General features: G+C 32.9%; 1 protein-coding gene across 11 annotated transcripts in view; it reads right to left on the reverse strand.

Annotated features, from left to right (window-relative positions):
• shep (RNA binding motif single stranded interacting protein alan shepard) overlaps positions 1 to 21,307 on the reverse strand; it is a 327,333-nt gene that overhangs the window by 84,385 nt on the left and 221,641 nt on the right. Inside the window, exon 1 of one of the 11 annotated variants that reach the window (XM_072526755.1) lies at positions 8,035 to 8,328. The exons of the other annotated variants lie outside the window; for them this stretch is intronic. Within the exon in view, the coding sequence (XP_072382856.1) occupies positions 8,035 to 8,064 (30 nt within the window). The 5' untranslated portion in view covers positions 8,065 to 8,328. Of the gene's footprint in view, positions 1 to 8,034; positions 8,329 to 21,307 lie in introns of those variants that run through there. 11 annotated transcript variants of the gene reach the window in all.

The raw sequence follows: 21,307 nt of genomic DNA on the forward strand, positions 1-21,307 counted from the left end.
ATTTTACTTCTTCAACTCCTACTTTTCGTAATTTAATATATTCTAACATAATGCTCCGTCACCGCAGCTGGTTATACAAGAAACAGACACTCGAGAATGATCGGTAACATTCGCCAAACGTCGCGCGGTCACATTGCCTCAGAAGCCTGGAATCTTTCAATTAGGACCTGAATATTTTGAAATTCTTTTGCGATCGACTCCAGAAGCAGAAGCTGTCGTGATCGACCGGTTGATCGCGATCGACTGTTTGGGCACCGCTGTTGGAAGATAACAGTGTTCCCAAACCTGGAGAGTATCATTATTATGACAGGGCCGTAAAATTATAGTAAATTTGAAAAAATTATAGCAGATGAGAAAAAATAATCGTCAAATTCAATTTTATCGCATTAAATTTTTAATGGAATTGTTTTTATGAAACTGTTGAATTAAAAATTCAATAGATTATTGAAAATATGATTACCGACTTGGGATTGGTTTAGATAAAGGTGCGAATAAAATTCGTATTTTAAATCTATAGTCTATAGTATAAAAACTTGGGAGTTTAGAAGTATTTAAGGTTATACCTATGTTTTTTTTAATTTAAAATGTATTACTGTTGTTACAGTTGGCTCACTGTAAAGTACCGCATATTACCTATTAAAATATACGGAGAGTTATTAATATTTAAACCGATATTATTTTAATAATTAAATAAAAAAAATAGTAAGTCAAAATTAAGAACCACTTATCTAATCCCATTTCAGCTCATTCTGGTGTTCCTCAGGGATCTCACCTTGGACCCTTGATTTTTAATCTGTTTATACACGAAATTGGTTCGGGTTTTCAGTTTTCCAAATGTTTGTTATTTGTAGATGATCTTAAGTTATATGCAAGAGTATCTTAACATATATGCAATGACTGTAATAATTGGAATAACGATATGGCCGTTCTTCAGAATTGGTCAATAGCTACTGGAATGAGTTTGAATATAGATAAATGTTACTGTATTCCATTTTCTAGATCTAGAGTTCCAATAGTCTTTGAATGCCAACTTTGCAATACATCACTCAAAAGAGTAAATGTGATAAAGGACTTGGGAGTTTTCTTTGATTCACAGGTATCTTTTAATCACCATTACAATTCAATTACTAGTAAAGCTCTTCAAATGGTAGGTTTTGTTTTGCGTAATTCAAGAGATCTATCCATTAATTCGACAAAGATAGTGTACGATGCATTGGTTAGCGTTTAACTTTACAGTTTGTCTCTAATGTATGGCCTCCATTCTATCAAATCCATGTTAATGGGTATTGAAAAAGTTCAGCATAAATTTCTAAGATTTCATCATCATCATTCTGGCTTTACAACCCTGCGTGAGTTCTAGCCTCCTCAAGAATTTCTCTCCAGTCATCCCTATCCATCGCCTTTCTCCGACAAGCACGTATTCCCATATTTCATGTTTTCATAGATGTTATCGAGGAAGCTAGTTCTGGGTCTTCATCTTCTTCTCTGACCAATGTGTCTATCAAGGAGCATTTTTCTAGCTGGGTCATTTTGTTCCATCCGCATGACATGCCCTATTAACCTCAGACGTCCTATCTTAATATGTTTTACGATATCAGGTTCCTGATATATTCTATAAAGTTCGAAGTTGTATCGTCTTCTCCACACTCCATTGTCATTCATTGCTCCATAGATTCGCCTTAGTACTTTTCTTTCGAAACATCCTAACATGTTTTCATTACTTTTTGTTAGAGTCCAGGTCTCTGAACCATATATTAAGACTGGGCGTATTATTGTTTTGCAGAGTTTTATTTTAGTATTTTTCGATATAATTGTGAATTTAAGGAGGAGATTGAACCCAAAATAGCATCTGTTGGCCGTGCAAATTCTGCGGTAGTATTATTTTCAGTGTTAAGGAGCGCTCTCAGGTATACAAATTCGTTCACTTCTTCGAAGACGTCGTTTTCTATAAGTGGTCGTAGAATTTGTGGTTGCGTGCTTATTTTGTCATATACCATATACTTCGTTCTGTTGGTGTTTATTATTAAACCCATTTCTGTAGATGATTATTTTAATACTACATACGCCTCTCGTACAGCGTTTTCCGTTCTCCCAACAATTTTGATATCATCGGCATAGTTAAGGACTTGCACTGATTTATTATATATTGACCCAGTAGTTGTGATTTGTGACATACGTATTAAGAGCCAGATTGAACAGTACACAGGATGGAGGGTCTCCCTGTCTCAGCCCGTTTTTTGTTTTAAAAGGTTCAGACAGTTCCCCCTGAATTCGTACTCTACATTCAACTTTTTCAAGTGTTAATTTTGTTAAATTTACCAACTGATTTGGTATTCCTAGCTCTTTCATTACTTTGAACATTTCTCTTCTAATCACAGAGTCGTAGGCTGCTTTGCAGTCTATATGTAATGAGTATCAATGCCATATTCCAGTGTTTTCTCCACAATTTGTTTCAGGGTTGCAATTTGATGAATTGTCGATTTACCACCTCTGAAACCAGCCTAGTATTTTCCTACTAACCGTTCTGCATATGGTGCCATACGGTGACATGGTAATGTAGACAATATTTTATACGCTGCATTTAGAAGCGTAATTCCTCTGGTTAGAGCATTCAAACATATCTCCTTTTTTGTGTATGGTGCATGGTGTAAAGTATTCAAATACTTTTCATTTCTAACATTTATAGCATATAAATTGAACAGCCCTTATATACTTACTCTTCTGAAGATATCCTGTTGCAACTTAAGCTATTGCATTTAAACTGGAAAATCGCAGGATAATGTCAGACGCAATACTTCTTTTAAGCTGTTATCTGGCCACATTTGTTGCCCTGTCCTGCGTGAGCCGTTTTCCTCTAAAATACCTAATAGGGTTACCAGAAATACTTGATTGTTTAATGTTCCAGATCACAGCACTATGGTTTTTATAGTCCAGTGGCATGTGTCTCCCGACTTGCCAATGGATTCAGTGATGAGGATGTACGATTTACTGGAATATCTCTGTCCGTTTTTAAGAATAGCATTCAACTAGTTTCAAATGATTTGTAGATGCCATATTTTTGTTTTCAATGTATTCATTTTTATGATATAGGTATTTATATGTTGTTTCTGTTTATTTTTTTGATTATTGTTCAACATAGTTTAGGATTCTTTAAATTTATATTTGAAATTAAATTATAAAAAGGGGTTCTCCGTTAATAAATAAATATTTTGACGACGTATTTGATTTGCACTCGCGCAATTATTAGATCAACTTAAATTTAAGCGTCACCCTCCCCAATTTCTTGTACTGTAAGTTGCAAATGTTTACATGCATCAATTGAAGTGTTGTGCTAGGAGCGCTATATTGAAATGTACTCTACTGAATCAACAGTCATCAGTTCGCCGCCAAACAAAAAACATTTTGAAATTAATTACGAAAAATTTGATTTTTCAGTCTAAAAATACGGTTTATGAAAATTACAGTAGATTTAAGGATTATTGTACAGGAATGATACTATATAGTAAAAATGAATGTAATTATAGTATGTCTACTATAATTATAATATGGTTGCTAACCTTGTAAGACACATCTGTACAGACAGTAAAATTTCTTAAACCTACATTTATATATTATAACTGTTTCACGCCAATACATATATATTATGTATTTTATAATAAATTACAAACAGTATTCAATTATTGCTACGTAAAAGTGTGATTATGTGTCTTTTGTATTTTGTACACATAATTTATATTCAACATAAACTTGGACATGGACGTACGGGTTCTTCAATCTGAATTGGCGATTTTGAATCGCTTTCAGGCTTTCAGTTAACATCGATCAAGTAATTGCTAATTAAATCTGCTACTAGTAATGGTAATTAATTGAACCTGCACTCGATGGACGTTTATGTCTATGCATACGTTATTGTGCCTTTATGAATTCGAATGAGACATTATATACAGGATGGTCTCTTAATAATTGCATAAGTACAAGGCAATAGCATGAAAATGTTAAGATTGTTACATTAAATATTAAAAACACAGACGGGTATCATAGGTGTTGTACACGTGGTGCTAATTGATTGTTTTTGAGTATATGCTAAAACACCTAAAAAAATTTTTGTGACCCCAAACTTATGTATTCTACTTTTTGTTTGATATAAACGCTTCACAAAATTCGAGGAACATTTTTGGAGGAGCTATAAATTTTTTGGAAAGATGCTATACAAATAAATTCAAGTAAAATAAAATTATTTCTCAGGACTATTAACTATGCTGTGGGACTTAAATACTACAATTAATAAATATTGTAAACGTCAGAATGATCGACATTTTCCTTTTATTGATTAATTGTTGTTGTTTTTGTAGATAGGAGAATAAAAAGGGGGGTTAGTGACAAGATCCCGTAAATATTAAGAGAGTCTAATTTAAAACCAAGAGACCTGCATGAAAGCCTCTTCTAACAGACAATAATAAAAGGTACCATTTGGAATGGAAGGGAATGTCAAATTGAAGTTATGGAGTAGCCAGCACTACTAAATCTCTATGAGCACTTGTAGAATATACTTGTACGACGTATTCACTATCATCCATCTCTACACCACAGGAGGATATCTGAATACTTATCAGAAATGTTACCGTAAAAATAATTAATGTTAAGGGAGGAAAAATTAATGTTGGGAGCAGTAGAAACAAATTGCTTGCAAACCTAAAAGAAAAAACGGAGAAGTTGGCCAAACTACAAAAGAATAGTAAGTGAAAATATCGGTGCAATAACAACAATAAACACAAAACAAGAACTAGAGGAATGTGTTTTAAACCTAGAAAAAACGATACAAAATCCTATCGAAGCCAGCACCACAGAAGAAGAAACACCAAAAGTCAAAGGAATTGCTAAGCTGAATAGGGAAGTAAAAAAAATTAGAAGAATATCGAAAAGAAAATTGGGACAACAATATCCACCAACTAAACCCAAATAAATCCGCGTTCTGGAAGCTACTTAAAATACCAAGAAAAGATAAAAAACCAATTCCACCCTTACATGAGGAAAATATAATTGTGTACGCAGAAGAAGACAAAGCGTAAGTTATAAAGAACGCGCTAGAAAGAGTATGCAGAAAAAACTAACATCCCGATGAAGATCTAGACTTCAGAGAAGAATTGGAAAGAAGATCCAGGGCAATAAAAAGAAGAAAGGACAACATAGGTATTACACACACCTCCCCCAAAGGGTTCAGAAAGTTGATCAAGCGTACTATCGCCAAAAAAGCTCCAGGACCGGACCATATTATGAATAGAGCTCTGAACAATCTGCCAGCAAAAGCAATAGTATACATAACAAATTTAATCAACAATACCCTAAGATTAAGACATTTTCCTGGCAGATGGAAAGAAGCTAACGTAATAATGATCGAAAAACGACGAAAAAAAGGCACATTTCCACAAAATTATTGGCCGATAAGCTTATTAGCTGCAATAAGCAAAATTGCAGAGCGGGTGATACTAGCTAGTCTAAAAGAAGAATGAGAAGAAACCGGAACAATACATGAAGCACAGTTCGGATTCAGATCCAAACACTCATGTGAACTTCAGTAGAATACATCACGAAAGGGTTAAATGAAAAGAAATATACAGCAACGGCCCTTCTAGATGTCAGTAATGCATTCGACAGAGTCGGGCACGAAGGTCGGCTTTATAAAGTAAACCAATATGGTTATTGTTGGTCGATGGCATGTTCATACTTAGCCGACAGAGGGTTCGGATAGGACCAACCTTGTCTGAGACTAGTGTGCTACATTATGGTTGTCGCCATATCTATACACCATATACACAGCAGACACCCCAACCGAACCCATATCGTTGCTAAGTCTATACTCAGACGATACAGCGATAGCTGCTAGCAATACAAACCCAGATCTAGAAACAAGACAACTACAAAGGGCACTTATCAAACTACAAGATTGGTGTGTACAGTGGAAGATAGTTGTCAACCTGACAAAACACAGGACGTTATGCACCAAATGGGGTTCTATCCCTATTCGACACGCAAATGGAATGGTCAAATCAAGGCAAATATCTAGGCGTAACGTTGAACAAAAAGGTGATCTTCATAGAACACGTGAAACAAACGGTAAAGAAAGATAAAATAATTAGAAGTCAACTCTCATCGTTAATGAGTCGGAAGATAAAACTGAAATTTAAAACAAAGATTAGGATGACAAACTTTATAAATTTGTCAATACCAACACACGCCTCGGCCGCATGGGGACCTACGTGCAAATCCAAAAGAAACAAAATACAAATAGTGCAGAACGATATGATCAGAGAGGCTCTGAATATACCCAAGTACGTTCCATTAAGGTAGGTATTTAGGGACTCAGAACAAAAGAGAATACTGAGAACAATGAACGAAAAAGCACACGTGATTTTCAACGATCTCAGGAACCATCCTAGTAGACGATTAAGGGAGTTGACAGACTATGACGAAAACCAATTGGACAGTACATAGGCGACCCAGACAACAGCTAGTTGGATATAGAGAAGACCCAGGAGAACAGTAAAAAAATGATACCCATGCAGTAGTCGAATGTACGCAGTAACAGAAGACCCAAATAATACCATATCCTTATATTTTATTTCTTTTATTTAGTTATTTTTATTTTTTACTAACCAGTTACACTACGCATATAAAAAAATAAAACAAAAACCAAAAAACATATAGACGGGGTGTGCCATGGCCATATATACCTGGGAATGTACACTCCACCCAGTATTACTTTCTCTCAATATTATTTTCTCTTAGCTATGTACTAATAACCTTCTGTTACAGCAATTATGCAGCGCCAATACAAAACAAAAATGTAGAATGTGTGAAAGCTGATCAACTACACAGGCATAAAAGCGTTCAGGCACCTAATACCCTTCAGGTAGGTCAAAAGGACCAAGCTCGCGGAACCTGAGTATCGAGGTCACGTACCGGCAAACGCGGGCTCGATTGCCAGACCCCTCGGGCGTTCAGCCGACGAGGAGAACAAAAATTATTTTGCCAAATTAGGCGGCTGATTGACCGAGCCCACAGTCCGGGAGGGAAGTCACCGAATTAGTTCGGTGACTCGCTGTCCAGAACACAAATTTGGGACATAAGTCCAAAGTCATGTAAAAATTAATTTCACTCATTCCTAGGGAGAAAAGCTCTCCTAAAGTCAGGTAGCTTCCATATATAGTAAAACACAGGATGTCCCATTACCCAGGGCATCCAAAGTGACTTTCAGTACAAAGCCCTCATTCGTTATTTCGTGCGATGGGGAGGGGTGGTTAGTTATAGGATGGAAGTCTGATAGGTACTACTCCATTACTGAGAGTGACCGGCTTGATCTTCGGACATGTCGGTCCCACTGTTCTCTCGGAACACACATGTCACTCGGAACTGGGTTTCTACAAAAATTGTTGTGTGTGTCTGGTATATCTGAGATAATTAAATAATTTTACGTTAATATTATTAATTCGGTGTTTCTCCCTTTGTTGTTTCTTGAAAATGTCTTACAGTGTTTGGGTAAAGAGTTATTTTATTATCCGTGTTGTGGCATTACAATATTTATTGAAAATAAGTTCTGTTGCATGTACATAATGTTTTATTATGCAACGCTACATATAGTCAAACGAAATGAAATTTTCAAAATCTATAAATGCCATTTTATTATGTCTAAAACATAGCAATAATAAAATAAAAAGAAACTGCAAAGAAACAAAGCATGGAATTGAGAAAAATAATAACTGAGCATAATAAAGAATACAAAATATGCCTACTTCAATTGCATAAGATAAAACAAGCTGAAGGTTCGCTATAACCCCAAATCAAGTGTACAATGTTGATAATCATGACAATAATGGTCATTGGTAATATTAAAACAGAATCTTCCAACAAGACTTATGAAAACACCGCGCTTGTCGATTTCTTACACCATTTTTCTCCTACAATTCGTAGTAGATACCGAATCAATTTCTTATTCAACAGAATGATTGTTTTTATTTCTAACTAGTAATTACATACCTCATAATCAGTGAACAGCAAAAAATCCATATCGGTACCAAGTACAATAATCCTCGACACAAAAACGAAACACAATCACATCAAACGCAGGTGCTCTAATACTAATAGCGTCAACACATTATTACAGTCATCGATTGACAATAAAGAAAACTATTACAAAACAATCAGTCGTACCAATCAAACAGCTGAGAGGAAACTCCAACCATACCAAATGCAAGCAGCAAGGAACTGTAGATATGTAAGTACCAACTATTACCACGCACGCAAAACTGTGTTGGAACCCGACGGTAATCCACTAATGACTCATTCATCACGATTTTGAAACAAGCGTCTCGAGAATTTATCGATAAAGTTATTTTTGTTATGAATAACCGATAAGAATTTGTACGTACAGTAAGTATAAAATAATACATATTTTGTTAATGAGCATCTACATAGTATATAAATATTATTATTGTTAGTAGTCAGTATGATTAAACAATCTATTTAATAAAATATTAATAAACAGTAAATAACATTAAATCAAAACAACATGATTTTGATTTATACTATTTGTATACTAAGACACATTTTTATTTAAATGCCATGATTAAAATTAAGCGGAAAAATGGAAATTAACTTTTAAGAACCTGCTCAATCTAGAAAACAATAACATGTATTTTGATATATGTATATTCTGCATCACTATCATAATCGTATCGCTGAATAATTATCTTATCACTACATCCTAAACTAAACTGGTTCTGAATAAATTCTGTGAATAATTATCTTATCGCTAACTCCTAAAATAAATAGCTTTTTTCTTCTATAGCATGGCCATTCCGCGGATAAATCACTAGAGGATAACAGGAACAAAGCGCTAGCCTGAATTTGAATCGGTTAGGGAACCATGTTGGAGTTCTATTACCCAGGACTCACACATAAAGAGCATTTGGTTGATAGTTGTGCCCTTATAGCGCATCAGTGCTATAGGGGGAAAGGGATGGTCTGGAGCATTGGAGCGAGGTGGAGTGATTCCTGTTTATAAACGAATTAATACACCTCGCTCCAATGAATTGTTACACCCGAACGTCATTTCAAGGGGTGAACAAGTCTCCCAGGCTAGCATGGTCATTCGTCATAGCATGCTTTAATGTGATGTAGAGTGTCAGCTATATCTTTACCATTTAGAATGACTTCCTAATAAATGACAGCTAGTGGGAATCTCTTAAGTAGCTTCTATATATTTCTATCTCTTCTATTTATATTGTCTCAGCTAAATGTTCAACTCATATTATCATATTTATTCCTGCAGACGATTTATCTAATGCACCTTGATGTAGATGCAATTCTTTTTGATGTTCAATGCTTTTGTCATTAATTACGATTTTACTATCCAAAGGAACTTTGGTAAACGTCATACTCTTATATTATATTGCGTTGCGTCATTTCCATAGCAAACCAGGCTTGCCGATTTGTTCTAGGTTGGGGCTGTCTCATTGTCTAATCCCACCTGATGTTGGTATGCTTCCGGTAGTCATGTTGTTTATTCTTGTAGTACTCTTGATGTATAAGTAGTTTACTGCTTTAACAATTAGTAGAGGTATTTGGTTTTCTGTTTAATATATTGATTTCTGTTTCTTTGATCTTTCTTAAAAAGAGGTAAAAATGATACTTTTACTTCTAGTCAGTAGGGACTAATAGATTATAAGATTTCGTTGAAGAGTATTATGAGTTTTTCAGCTAATTCTTATCCGACATACTTTAGGCTCGTTAGCTACGATATCTGAGCGGAAGGATTTTGCTTTTTAACCTATTTTGTGTTTAATAAAAAATGACACAGTTCATATAATATCTGATATTTAAAACTTATGCCTTCGTCAAATTCTTCTTCTGTCATTTTAGCACCTTTAAAATAATCATCAAATCTCTCCCAAGACAGTTTTTTCTCAACACGTTAATCGTGAGATACTATTAGCTTTTTCTTCATATTCTAATTTTCCTTTATTAAATCTTCTTTGTCGAGTTCCGTCCGATTTTCGAGCCAATGTCTCTAGTTATGTACGAGGATAGATTGATATTAAACTAGCCTTTGATAGGCTACTTGATACCGAATTAGTTTCTTGGTTGACATTTGCCATTCATAACATGACGTCTGTTAAAATATTAAGTTTTAAAAACAATAATTAGTTTGGTTTTACAGCCGTCAAAAGCAAGCAAATTTTGTGTTTTCGGAGAAATGGAAAAAGTCGAGTATCGTCCGGTTCACCGATCGGCCGTCGCCATGGCAAAATTACACGAATTGTGCTATGAATTGGTTGAACACCCACCGTATTCCCCAGATCTTGCAGCCAGCTATTTTTTCCTGTGTCCAAACCTAAACAAATCTCTCGGAGGACGCCGTTTCGCAACAAATGATGAAGTCGTCGCTGAAATTTCGACTTATTTTGAAAAGCTAGAGCAAAAGTACTATTCGGATGGGATAAAAAAATTGGAACATCGTCTTACTAAGTGTATCCAGCTAAAAGGGGACTATGTTGAGAAATAAATCGATTTAATTCCAAAAAACTTGTTTTTCTATCAAAGGCTAGTTTATTTAGTCATTTTTCCTTTATTCAGATTTGAATATGAACATCCGCCAACATGAACTTTGAGTTACTCAATCCACCCAAAGAATCAAGCCGACTGAGCAAACTATAGAGAAATCAGAAAATAAGTGACCAAAAATTATAGGCCAGTAAATGAATGTGAAATACGGCGATACCCTGTAATTTTTCCTGTCACCAGGCTGGTGACTCACCACCGAATTGCATGCAAATTTGGATTTAGGTTCGACTTACCCTCTACCTCACTTATGGACTTGTGCCGTTGGTTGCTTTTTATTTTTTAGTGGTGAAAACAACCCCTATTAGAAAAAAAACGTATAATTGTAAAAATTAAAGCAGGTAATTGATTCAAATCATCTTTGAATGCAGTGAATGAATGTCAATTAACATTAAACAACATAATTTAAGATTTTATCACAATTTAGCCCCTAGTCCCAAGATATTAGTTATGTAAACGTAAGTTTTATTTTGAGGTTGCAGTCATTAATAGGGCAGGATAAGTAAAACTCTTTGTTCTTTTATCTAGTTTTCGCAAAATTTATTCGCTTCTTCAGGATATGCTAAAATATGGTTATAATTATTTTATCAGTAAATACAATGAAATTATAATTAAAAAACATTGTATAAAAGAAGCACAAAACTTACATGAGGTTAATCCATTAAATTTTGAACTTCATAAAACATTAAAAATTAACTTAAAAGTATATATGCAATTACAATGTTTTATATTTATTTAATTTTAGAAATCATTATTGATAATAATTACTTTGATGTTTGGTTTATGTCAGAAAGATACTCGTTTCTGTTTATTATATTTTTCGTTGTTGATAACTAGTTTTCGATTATTATATGGCTGCATACTATACATAATAGAATGATGAAGTATTTAACTTGTCATCTGATTATTTAAACAACAAAGTAAAGTGGCGCCAAATATGAATATTTAAATTTTTTTTGAATTTAGTCAGGAAATTTAATATAAGTGAATTATAGTATTAGTTTTCGTAAGAATGTGCTTAGTTTATAAATTTCAGTTTTTTTATTTACGCATTGATATTTATTTATGCATACCATTTGTAAGAATTCTCTTTTATTTAATAATTGGTATTCGCGTCTTAATATCTTGGTTTCATTGAAATTAAATGAATGATTCTTATTAATTGCATGATCTATTAATGCACATGTATTTTTATTCTTTCTGAGGTCACTTTTATGTGATGTTAGTCTGCCTATTAGATTTCTAGATGTGTTTCCGATGTATGACTTATTACAATTTTCGCATGGTATTCTATAAACTTCATTTGAGCTTTCCATAATGCTAATAGGTGATTTAGTTTTTGTATACAATGAAGCCAATGTTTTAATATTTTTAGTTGCAATTTTAAAATTGGTTGGTGCATTGGCCGTTGGTTCCTTTTTATTTTTTAGGGGTGAAAACGACCCCTATTAGAAAAAATTATATAATTGTAAATTCAAGCAATTCGGAATTATTTAATTATACAGTGACATTAAATTTAGATTTCTTTACTGTTTTATATTTTTACCAAATTTCTGCCCTATAAAGACCACCGCTTGCGAAGAAATTCGAATAGTTGTAGTATTTTTCTTTTTTATTGAAACTATATATACAATAATTTTTTTAATAAAAATGTTATGAATTTATTTTATTTCAACTTAAAAACAACTCTTATTAGTTTGTGAAAAGTGGGTGAAAAAATTAGTGGGTGAAAGTATGCCTGTGCTTTAATAGCACATTATGTGTACAGTCTATTTCATGAATATTTATGATTGTTTTCATATAAAAAACAGGCGTATATTCATGGAATAGACATCTTACAGTGCAGCGTTTTGATATCTCCTAAAATATGTGATTGATTTTTTATTCTTAACTCGGTTAGCTTTTAAGCGATGAAGTACTTAAAAAAACGATTTTGTAAGTTTTTTTTAAGGGCAATAAGATCATTTAAATTAATTTTTTTTAGAGCCTTATTTTTAAAAGGGTTGTAGTTGAAAGGGCTTGAACGAGTCACGAATCACGAGTATATGTATATACAAAACTTTCAACAGCAATATCTTAACCAATTTTCGGCTCACAGAAAAATAAAAACATCAAAATCATCATAAAGCAAAACCTATATTTTTTTACCGTTGAAGATTTTTCGTATCACTAATACTTTTTAATTTATATTGAAAAACAGTCATTTTTTTCAAAATTTAAAAAATTTGTCTTTTACTTTAAACCAATTTTTTTCAAAAATAAGCACTACGAACCGGTAAAATTTACAGATCATATAGAGAATATATAAATAAAGTAAATTGTAAAGCAGTAACGAATAATTTTATTTGGTGTGCTAATTAGGGGGTGATTTTCACGATGTTTTCACCAAAAGAAAAGGGACCAACTTTATTCTGAGCCTAACTTGCTTAGTTTTGATGCTGGAAACTTAGAAAAACAAAAATAAAGCTTTCTTTAAACACTTTAAAAAAGTTTTGATGAGTTTTATCCGAAAAGAGCTTAATTTTTTGGTTATTTCACGTTGAAATATACGATTTGGAATTTGACAAATAAGAACCTACTTTTCATGAACTACAACTTTGTGTCTACAGACTTCACAAGCACACCATTTTTTTTTTGTTTTTTATAAGCTACATTTTTCCTAAACACATTTTTTTCGATAGATACTTACTTTTTGAGTTATTTGTGAAAAACTGTATGAAAACGTGGATTTTATTTTGAAAAATGAACATTTTCACTCCCAATAAAAAAGTATTGACTTAGTGAAAAAATTCTATGGAACAAAAGTTACTTAGAATTAATCAATTTATTCATTTCTGGACTTATTTTGAACGTATGTGTTTTCACCCCCGAGAAGGGGTTTACTTTCGCCCTACAGTAAAAGCAACCTTGGGCTCACGTCCAGAAACCTAATTTTACAAATTTTCAAGCAAATCCGTCGTGACGAAGAAAATTACACTTCAAAACGGTGATTTACTTGAGTATTAACACTGGTAAAATAAATGAAAGCAAATCGGGAACTTAATTGGCCAATCAAATCTAAAATGTCATTGAGGTGTAAGCTTTATATATCAAATTTCAAAGTAAACAAATTTTGTCAATTTTAATATTAAATCTTTCTTCTTATATTTGTTGCTAAATTTAATTACTCTCGTAACTGCCAACTGCAACGTCACGGAAAATTATAGAGATTATTATTCAAACAAGTTCACTAATATATGGATTTCCTTATCGAATTATCGTCCACTATGGCTTTTGCGGAAACAATTAACCAATCATTATGATGTACATAAATGACTCAACGTAAACGATATTTTTATCAGTAAAATATTGGTTTTGGAATTACCATTAGAGAAAAATATCGTTATCGTTTTCCATTTATTAAATTATTAATTATTAAAACAAAAGAGAAAGTTGAAGCCATTGATGAAATGGGTTTTGCTTCTTGTTGTCAAGATTGCATCCATCAATGGATATTGACATTTAAGTAGTGTTTACTGCATATTTCGACACCAGAAGTTACGACTCTTCTCTTTTCATTTTTTCATACATTTTTTCTAACTTCCTTTTCATCTTTCTTCCAAACTAGTCAATTGTTAGAATACTAACGTAACTCAATCTGGCGTGGGCAAATATTTATTTATTTTTTTATTCGTTTATTTGTTCATTTAGAGTTAGTATTGATAAAGGTAGTAGTGAAGTTTTTTAAAAAACAGCGAAGTTATTTCATGCACTAAAAAGTTTATGTGATACAATGAGAAACTACGCGTGATATGGTAAACTGGAACTTATTATTCAGAGGACGATACTCGACAAAATGAACTTCATGAAGAATGAAGAAGGTACATATCGAAAACTACTGCTCTACTGAGAATATTTTCTATAAGAATGTTCTTTGTTATTGGTCCATTTAATTTTATTTATGCAGTAAAGAAGTGATTTACAATTTGTCTGTGTGTCAGCTCATTTAATACGGCAATAAAATTGTTAATGACATTCCTAATATGTGACACTATAACTCACTGTTCTGTTAACACACTGTTGTTCTAGATGAGGATAAGGATGACGAGTTGTATTGTATATACTATTTTTAGAAATGAAAATTAACAAAAACCCACGCAGAACTATTTTATGGGCATTTTAATTTCTCCATAAAATATTATCTTCGCCAAGATCTGGTGGGGTGCCATTAGCCTAAAAACTAATATCCTAAAAACTATGAAACAAATATGAAACTCATCGATGATTTTAGATTATGTTTATGCCTACATTATATTTCAACGTTTCACGTGGACTGGTCACTGACATTTATATGTTGATGTTGGTGATTTTTCTATATATATATATATATATATATATATATATATATATATATATATATATATATATATATATATATATATATATATATATATATATATATATATATATATATATATATACCAAACCAAACTTCTAATTGAGTCCTACAAAGAAAGAGAGGAGAGGCCGTCCAGCAAAGAGATGGAAAGAAGTTATCAAAGAGGTAATGAGAAAGAGAAATTTACATGAAGACTCATGAAAAATGATAAAAAAGAATGAAGTAAGTGGTTCGAGAAACGGCTAGTTAACTGTAAAGAATCGCTAGGATATAATTTTATATATATATATATATATATATATATATATATATATTATTATTATTATTATTATTATTATATTATATTATTTTATATATATATATATATATATATATATATATATATATATATATATATATAATTATATCCTAGCGATTCTTTACAGTTAACTAGCCGTTTCTCGAACCACTTACTTCATTCTTTTTTATCATTTTTCATGAGTCTTCATGTAAATTTCTCTTTCTCATTACCTCTTTGATAACTTCTTTCCATCTCTTTGCTGGACGGCCTCTCCTCTCTTTCTTTGTAGGACTCAATTAGAAATTTGGTTCAGTAATGTTTCGTGTGGTATTCTCCTCATGTACGATGACAGTTGTTTTGCTTCTATCCTGTCTACTAACGCCGTTTCTGTACCTATTCTATTTCAAATTTTTTCATTTCTGACAAGGTCCAATAATGTAACTCTGTGGCGCACCCAGGGGGGTATTGGGGGTTAACCACCCCCAGGGCATATAAAGTAAAAAATATATAAAGAATAGTAGTAAAATGTAACTTGTCTTTCACACACAATAGAAAAAATCCAAAACGCTAATTGAATAATTAAATTACCACTTTAAATATGCAGAACACAATAATTATTGTATAAATACAAAATAATTAATACACAATAATTAATAATATTTTTCATCATATTTAGATATAGATACCTAATATAAGGCTTATGACAAAAGTAGACAGAACGAGTTTGTTGCGAGTAGCATGCGCCTACAGAACTGTATCTGCGGCGGCCTTGTGGACTATCACGGGTGTTCCTCTGCTTGTGTTAGCAGTAGAAAAGAGACATCTCTATGAGAGAAGAGAGCATTGACAACAGCTATAAAAAAAGAAGAAAGGGAAAGATCAATGTAAAGATGGCAAGAAGAGTGGAACAACCAGGAAGATATACTGCGAATATTCCGACATTGTTACTCACACAATGCTGGAGTGTAATAGATGTACAGTGGAGAGAAACAGAATGTATAAAGAAATAGGTATGAACCCTGTCACTGTAAGAGAGATGATCGTGAAGATGACGGGAAATACCGAGGGATGGAACAGTGTTCACAATTACATCCGAGCGGCCATTTAAAAAGGAAGAGGAAGAGAAACACCAACCGGGCCAACGACAGAGATAAGATCTAATTACTATTGTAATGGAATAAGTCGCAATTGAAGGTTAAAATAAGTTTATTGACGTTTGAATCTTTGATCTTTCACTGATAACTTGTTTATACTCCAACAATTAATAGAAAAAAGAATAGCGGTTGGTACCGAAGTATATCTAGGCATTCATCGACCTAGAAAAGGCGTATGATACAGTTCCAAAACTTAAATTGTGGTAAGCTTTACAACAACTCGACATTACTCCATACCTTTTAGGAATAATTACAGAAGTATCCAGGGATAACACTACTTACCTAAAAATCGAAAATAGACTATCAGAGTCAATAAAAGTAACTAAAGGAATAAAACAAGGATGCAGTATGTCACCCTTACTGTTTAGACCTCGACGTTCATGGAATGAAGGGATTAGAAGAGCGATGGAATCGAGAGGTTTGGAGGAGGAGCACGCCTTGGACCGGAAGGATATTCCCATTCAAATAGTAATTACTTTAAAATGCCACAAAAAAATAGCTTTAGAACAATAGATAAGATCTAGATAGGAGAAGGGAGTGTTCCAAAAATGTCAACTGCGTACAAGTAAGGGAGGGTGGTTTTAGTTGGTAGGCAGGATAATAGATACCTGAATCTTTGGAACTGCTATCTTTATTACTTTAAACTAAACTAAACGGCAAATTTTCATGCAGGCTACGCCTATATATATATATATATATATATATATATATATATATATATATATATATATATATATATATATATATATATATATATATATATATATAACAATTATACCAAATTTCTTCACTGAATTTTCTTTTATAAACCTTAAGTAGATCACTTGGGAACAAGTAGTTTAATCTACTACTCATAAACATTAATTTACAAGCTAATGCAGCTGAAAAACTGACAGGTTAAAGGTTATCAGTCGATGGTACTATTTCATTAGATCAGAAGATATTCTAGTTCTTATTCTAATTTTAAATGAATCTATTTAAAAACGCGATATTAAACAGAATTAATTAGACGATATTTTACGAAAATTGATAATGTATTTTAGGAATATTGATTTTATAAATAAAACGATGAACATATTTATTAATAAACTCACTTGTTTCTCCAGTGAAGCATCCCCTCAACATTGGTACGATTAATTATGGGTGACCAGATTTAGGGTAGGAAGAATATTTTCCCTTATAAACAATTTTCTCCAATAGAAAACATGAGAATTATAATAATTCCCTAGTAAATGAATTCAAGATAAATAAAAAATAAATAAATGGAAGTAAAGATACCAGGTAAAATGTGAAATACGAATTATCAACAATGAAGCTGTTATTTTGTGGAATGTTTTACATTCCACTATTATATTTTTTCCCGGTAATATACCGCAGTAATTGTAATTAAAATTATATATTTGATTAATTACCAATAATAAAAGAAGTCGCTGAAAAGGAAATACCCACATTGTACCAATAAAATTTTATAACTTAAAAGTAACTAATACAAAGCAGACAAGATCAGGGTTTGTCGATAAAGGTATAATAAAAATAACATTCATCAAAAAGTAACAAGCAAGTAGGTTGTGTTATATTTGATCCATATAATAACCTTAAAAAATCTTTTAAATTAAGTGAAAAAAATTCTTTGTATACTGCAGAATTAATCGCCATATTAGAAACTCTCTTACATATAGAAAATACGAAAGCTCCAGCGGAATACCTTGCAATTTGTTCAGATAGAAAAAGTACTGTTATGAAAATAATAAATATTCACGAGGTCAATACTAATTATATTTTAACCAACATATTTACCGAACTTTAAGAACCGCAAATTTAACAAATCAATGTGTTTCTAGTTTGGATTAAAGGTCGTTGTGGAATAAAACGGAATGAACAAGTTGACCAATACGCTAAAAAAGGAAGTAGAAAAGAAGAATATTTTTAAGGTATAAATGTCCACACACTAATTTTGTTCGTTATGTAAAGAATAAAATACTAACAGAATGGAAAGAAATAAAAACCTTTAAAAAGGATAATTTTATAAAAATATAATTACAAAGCTAATGGAAATAAAACGCCGTTTAGTATTGGCAAACATGATATTATGGTCTGCCCGCTCAACCATCAAGAAACCTGTCCAGACAAACAAAATGTAAATTATATAAAAGTCTGATACGCCAGGTGCTACCTTCTGAAGTTAGCTGAATTTGAGAATCAACGCTCTCTACTCGCACCTGCACTGAAGCGCCAACAGCGATGGACACCGATACCGAGTCAGCCGTCGAAGAAAGGCAGGACACCCAGTCACTTAAAAGAAAACATCGGAAGCTACCAGAAATGGGAAAGAGGAAAAATAGGAAAAAGGATAAAGAGGTTACGGAATACTCCAACACCGAGAAGACAGCTAATTGGCAACTAGTTCTAACAAAGAAAAAAGCAGAAGCAGCTGAAAGAACAGTAGTTAAAGCAGCAGCTTAAACAAAAAAAAAACACGTCGTAGATTAGCGACAAAACCCTGAGCACTGATTATTCGCCAGATAGAAAATGCGATGTTTGTTAAGGTACTTGTTTGAAACAAGGGCCGTTCCACCATTTATAAGATTCGGAGGACAGCTAGGGGAGAGCTGCTGATTATTCTAAGGAGAATACTAATGAATGTCTAGGATTAAAACTATTATCGACCTTCTCAAAGATGACGTCAATGTTATCAGTAAAGGACCGCAAGATGATCTGGATATTCGAGATTTGTCAACGAAGTAGGAAATCCTTTTAGTGCTACAAAAGGTGGCTGGAGAAGAGCATCAAATCCCCCAGGGCGCAATTAAATCATTGCCAAAAGTCTATAGATGCACTCAGACTGCCTTAGTCTGTGCCAATAGCAAACGTGTTCCTCATTTCAACTTACCACGCGATACACTAGAAACTGCTCATCGAAGGTAGCGTGGGATGCAATCAGTACAATTTGCGATGGAAGTCCTCCAGGATCTTCGTCGTATTGAAAGGAGACGAGCTGGAAATAAAGACGGTTCGAATAAGAGAAACAATGACCACGACAACCTGAAAGAAGAGCACTAGCTAGATCCTCCCCCGTAACGTAATGTCTTAAGGAGGTCCGCTGGAGAAACAGAGGCAGAAGGAGAAGTTTTTTAGTCGATATGGTAATATACGATTCCGACATTACCAGGCAGAATATATAGTCCTGAAGATACGTAAAGGTATTTTCGTACCTCTACAAAAGAAAAAAAACACTCACAAGCACAAAGGCACACACACAGACACACCCGAATTATTTACTGCCAATTGAGAACAAAACGCAATATGTATTTATCAGTAGGTTATTTTGGGAATCACTTCCGGACTGGAAGTCAAAACGTGAATAAAATATTTAATGTTAATTACAATAACTGTAGTACCAGAAAAAAATACAATAGTCAAATGTACAATTACCTGAATCGAAGAAACAAACGATGACGATGACGATATAAGAAAAGTGAAAAATCGTTCAAAGGAATTAAGAAAATTCATATTACCTCAGCAACTCAGCAACAAAATAAATCATTTTAACTAAATCTTCTATCAGCTCCATCCTCATAAAGCGTTGTTGAAAGAATCACCATAGTGTGTTCTGATAGTTTCCATAGTTACGTTAATATCAAAAAACCCTAAACATCTATGTATTTCTAGAACATCCAAAGCAGGCCCTAATCGATACAGTTAATTAATTGAGATTTTGATGGCAGTGCTACTTGTAATCTTATCATGTTTTTCTATATCATATTAAGACAAAAGGAAGCTACTTAACTCCGAAACTGTGCCGTTCTTAAAGTGAGGATTATTAAAAGATTGATCAAACTTCGAATTTATGTAAGTTCGAATATAAAATGTAACCCTTTTACAAAATTTTACCAGACTAATTGTCTTACTCTGTGCGATACGCTATTCCGCTATTCCCGCTATAGAGGTCTACGTGTAATCAATAATTTAGAAATTCGTGTGTATATTATCCACAGTCACTTGTCGCGGTTTGATGCTATGTGTGATGATTTGACGAGGGTCATTCAATCGAGTATTAAATGTGGGTATACAAAGAGAACTGAGCAAACATTTATAAAGAACCGGAATAGTTTCGCGTTTCCGAAGAACGGTTCTAGATTGTAACACGAGTCTTTCCGGAATTTGAGTACAAGTACTGAGTTTTATTTGATATACTGTATTTTAAACATATTATAATATTATATTAAAGTAAAATACATCTACAGTACCTACCTAAAAAAAATTATGTAAAAAGAGAATTAACAAGTGAGTAGACAAGGAGAAAAGCTCGGGTTAGTTCGAAAAAATATTCACATGAGAAATTTTTGCATATTCACTTTCACGAAATACTCCAAAATAAGGTTCAAGAGTTACAACACCAGGCGAAAAGTTGTTAAAATATTTTTAAACAATTTTAAAAAAAAAATTGTAACAATTAAGTTTTTCGGCCATGACATTTTTTACGGTTTTTTTTTTATCATTATAAACAAAAAAGTTCTGTTGTATATTTTCTCTAAAGTTGATCGTTTTCGAGTTATAAATAATTTAAAACAGAAAATGTAAAAAATATTAATTTTGAAATTATCAAGTGCCTTAATTCCAGTTCAAGCCTTCTTCTATCAGATCCTGATGAAAATTCTGGGCGTACTTTCTGAGGTGGATAGGGCATGTAATGCGGATGTAACAAAATGACTCAGCTAGAAAAACGCTCCTTGATAGACCCATTTGTCAGAGAAGAAAAGGAAGACCCAGAACAAGGTTCCTTTATAACATCGATGAATACATGAGAAATATGGGAATATGTTCTTGGCGGAGAAAGGCGATTGATAGGGACGACTGGAGAAAAATTCTTGAGGGAGG

Source organism: Diabrotica undecimpunctata, chromosome 3 (assembly GCF_040954645.1).
Source record: "Diabrotica undecimpunctata isolate CICGRU chromosome 3, icDiaUnde3, whole genome shotgun sequence".
Classification (NCBI taxonomy): Eukaryota; Metazoa; Arthropoda; class Insecta; order Coleoptera; family Chrysomelidae; genus Diabrotica; species Diabrotica undecimpunctata.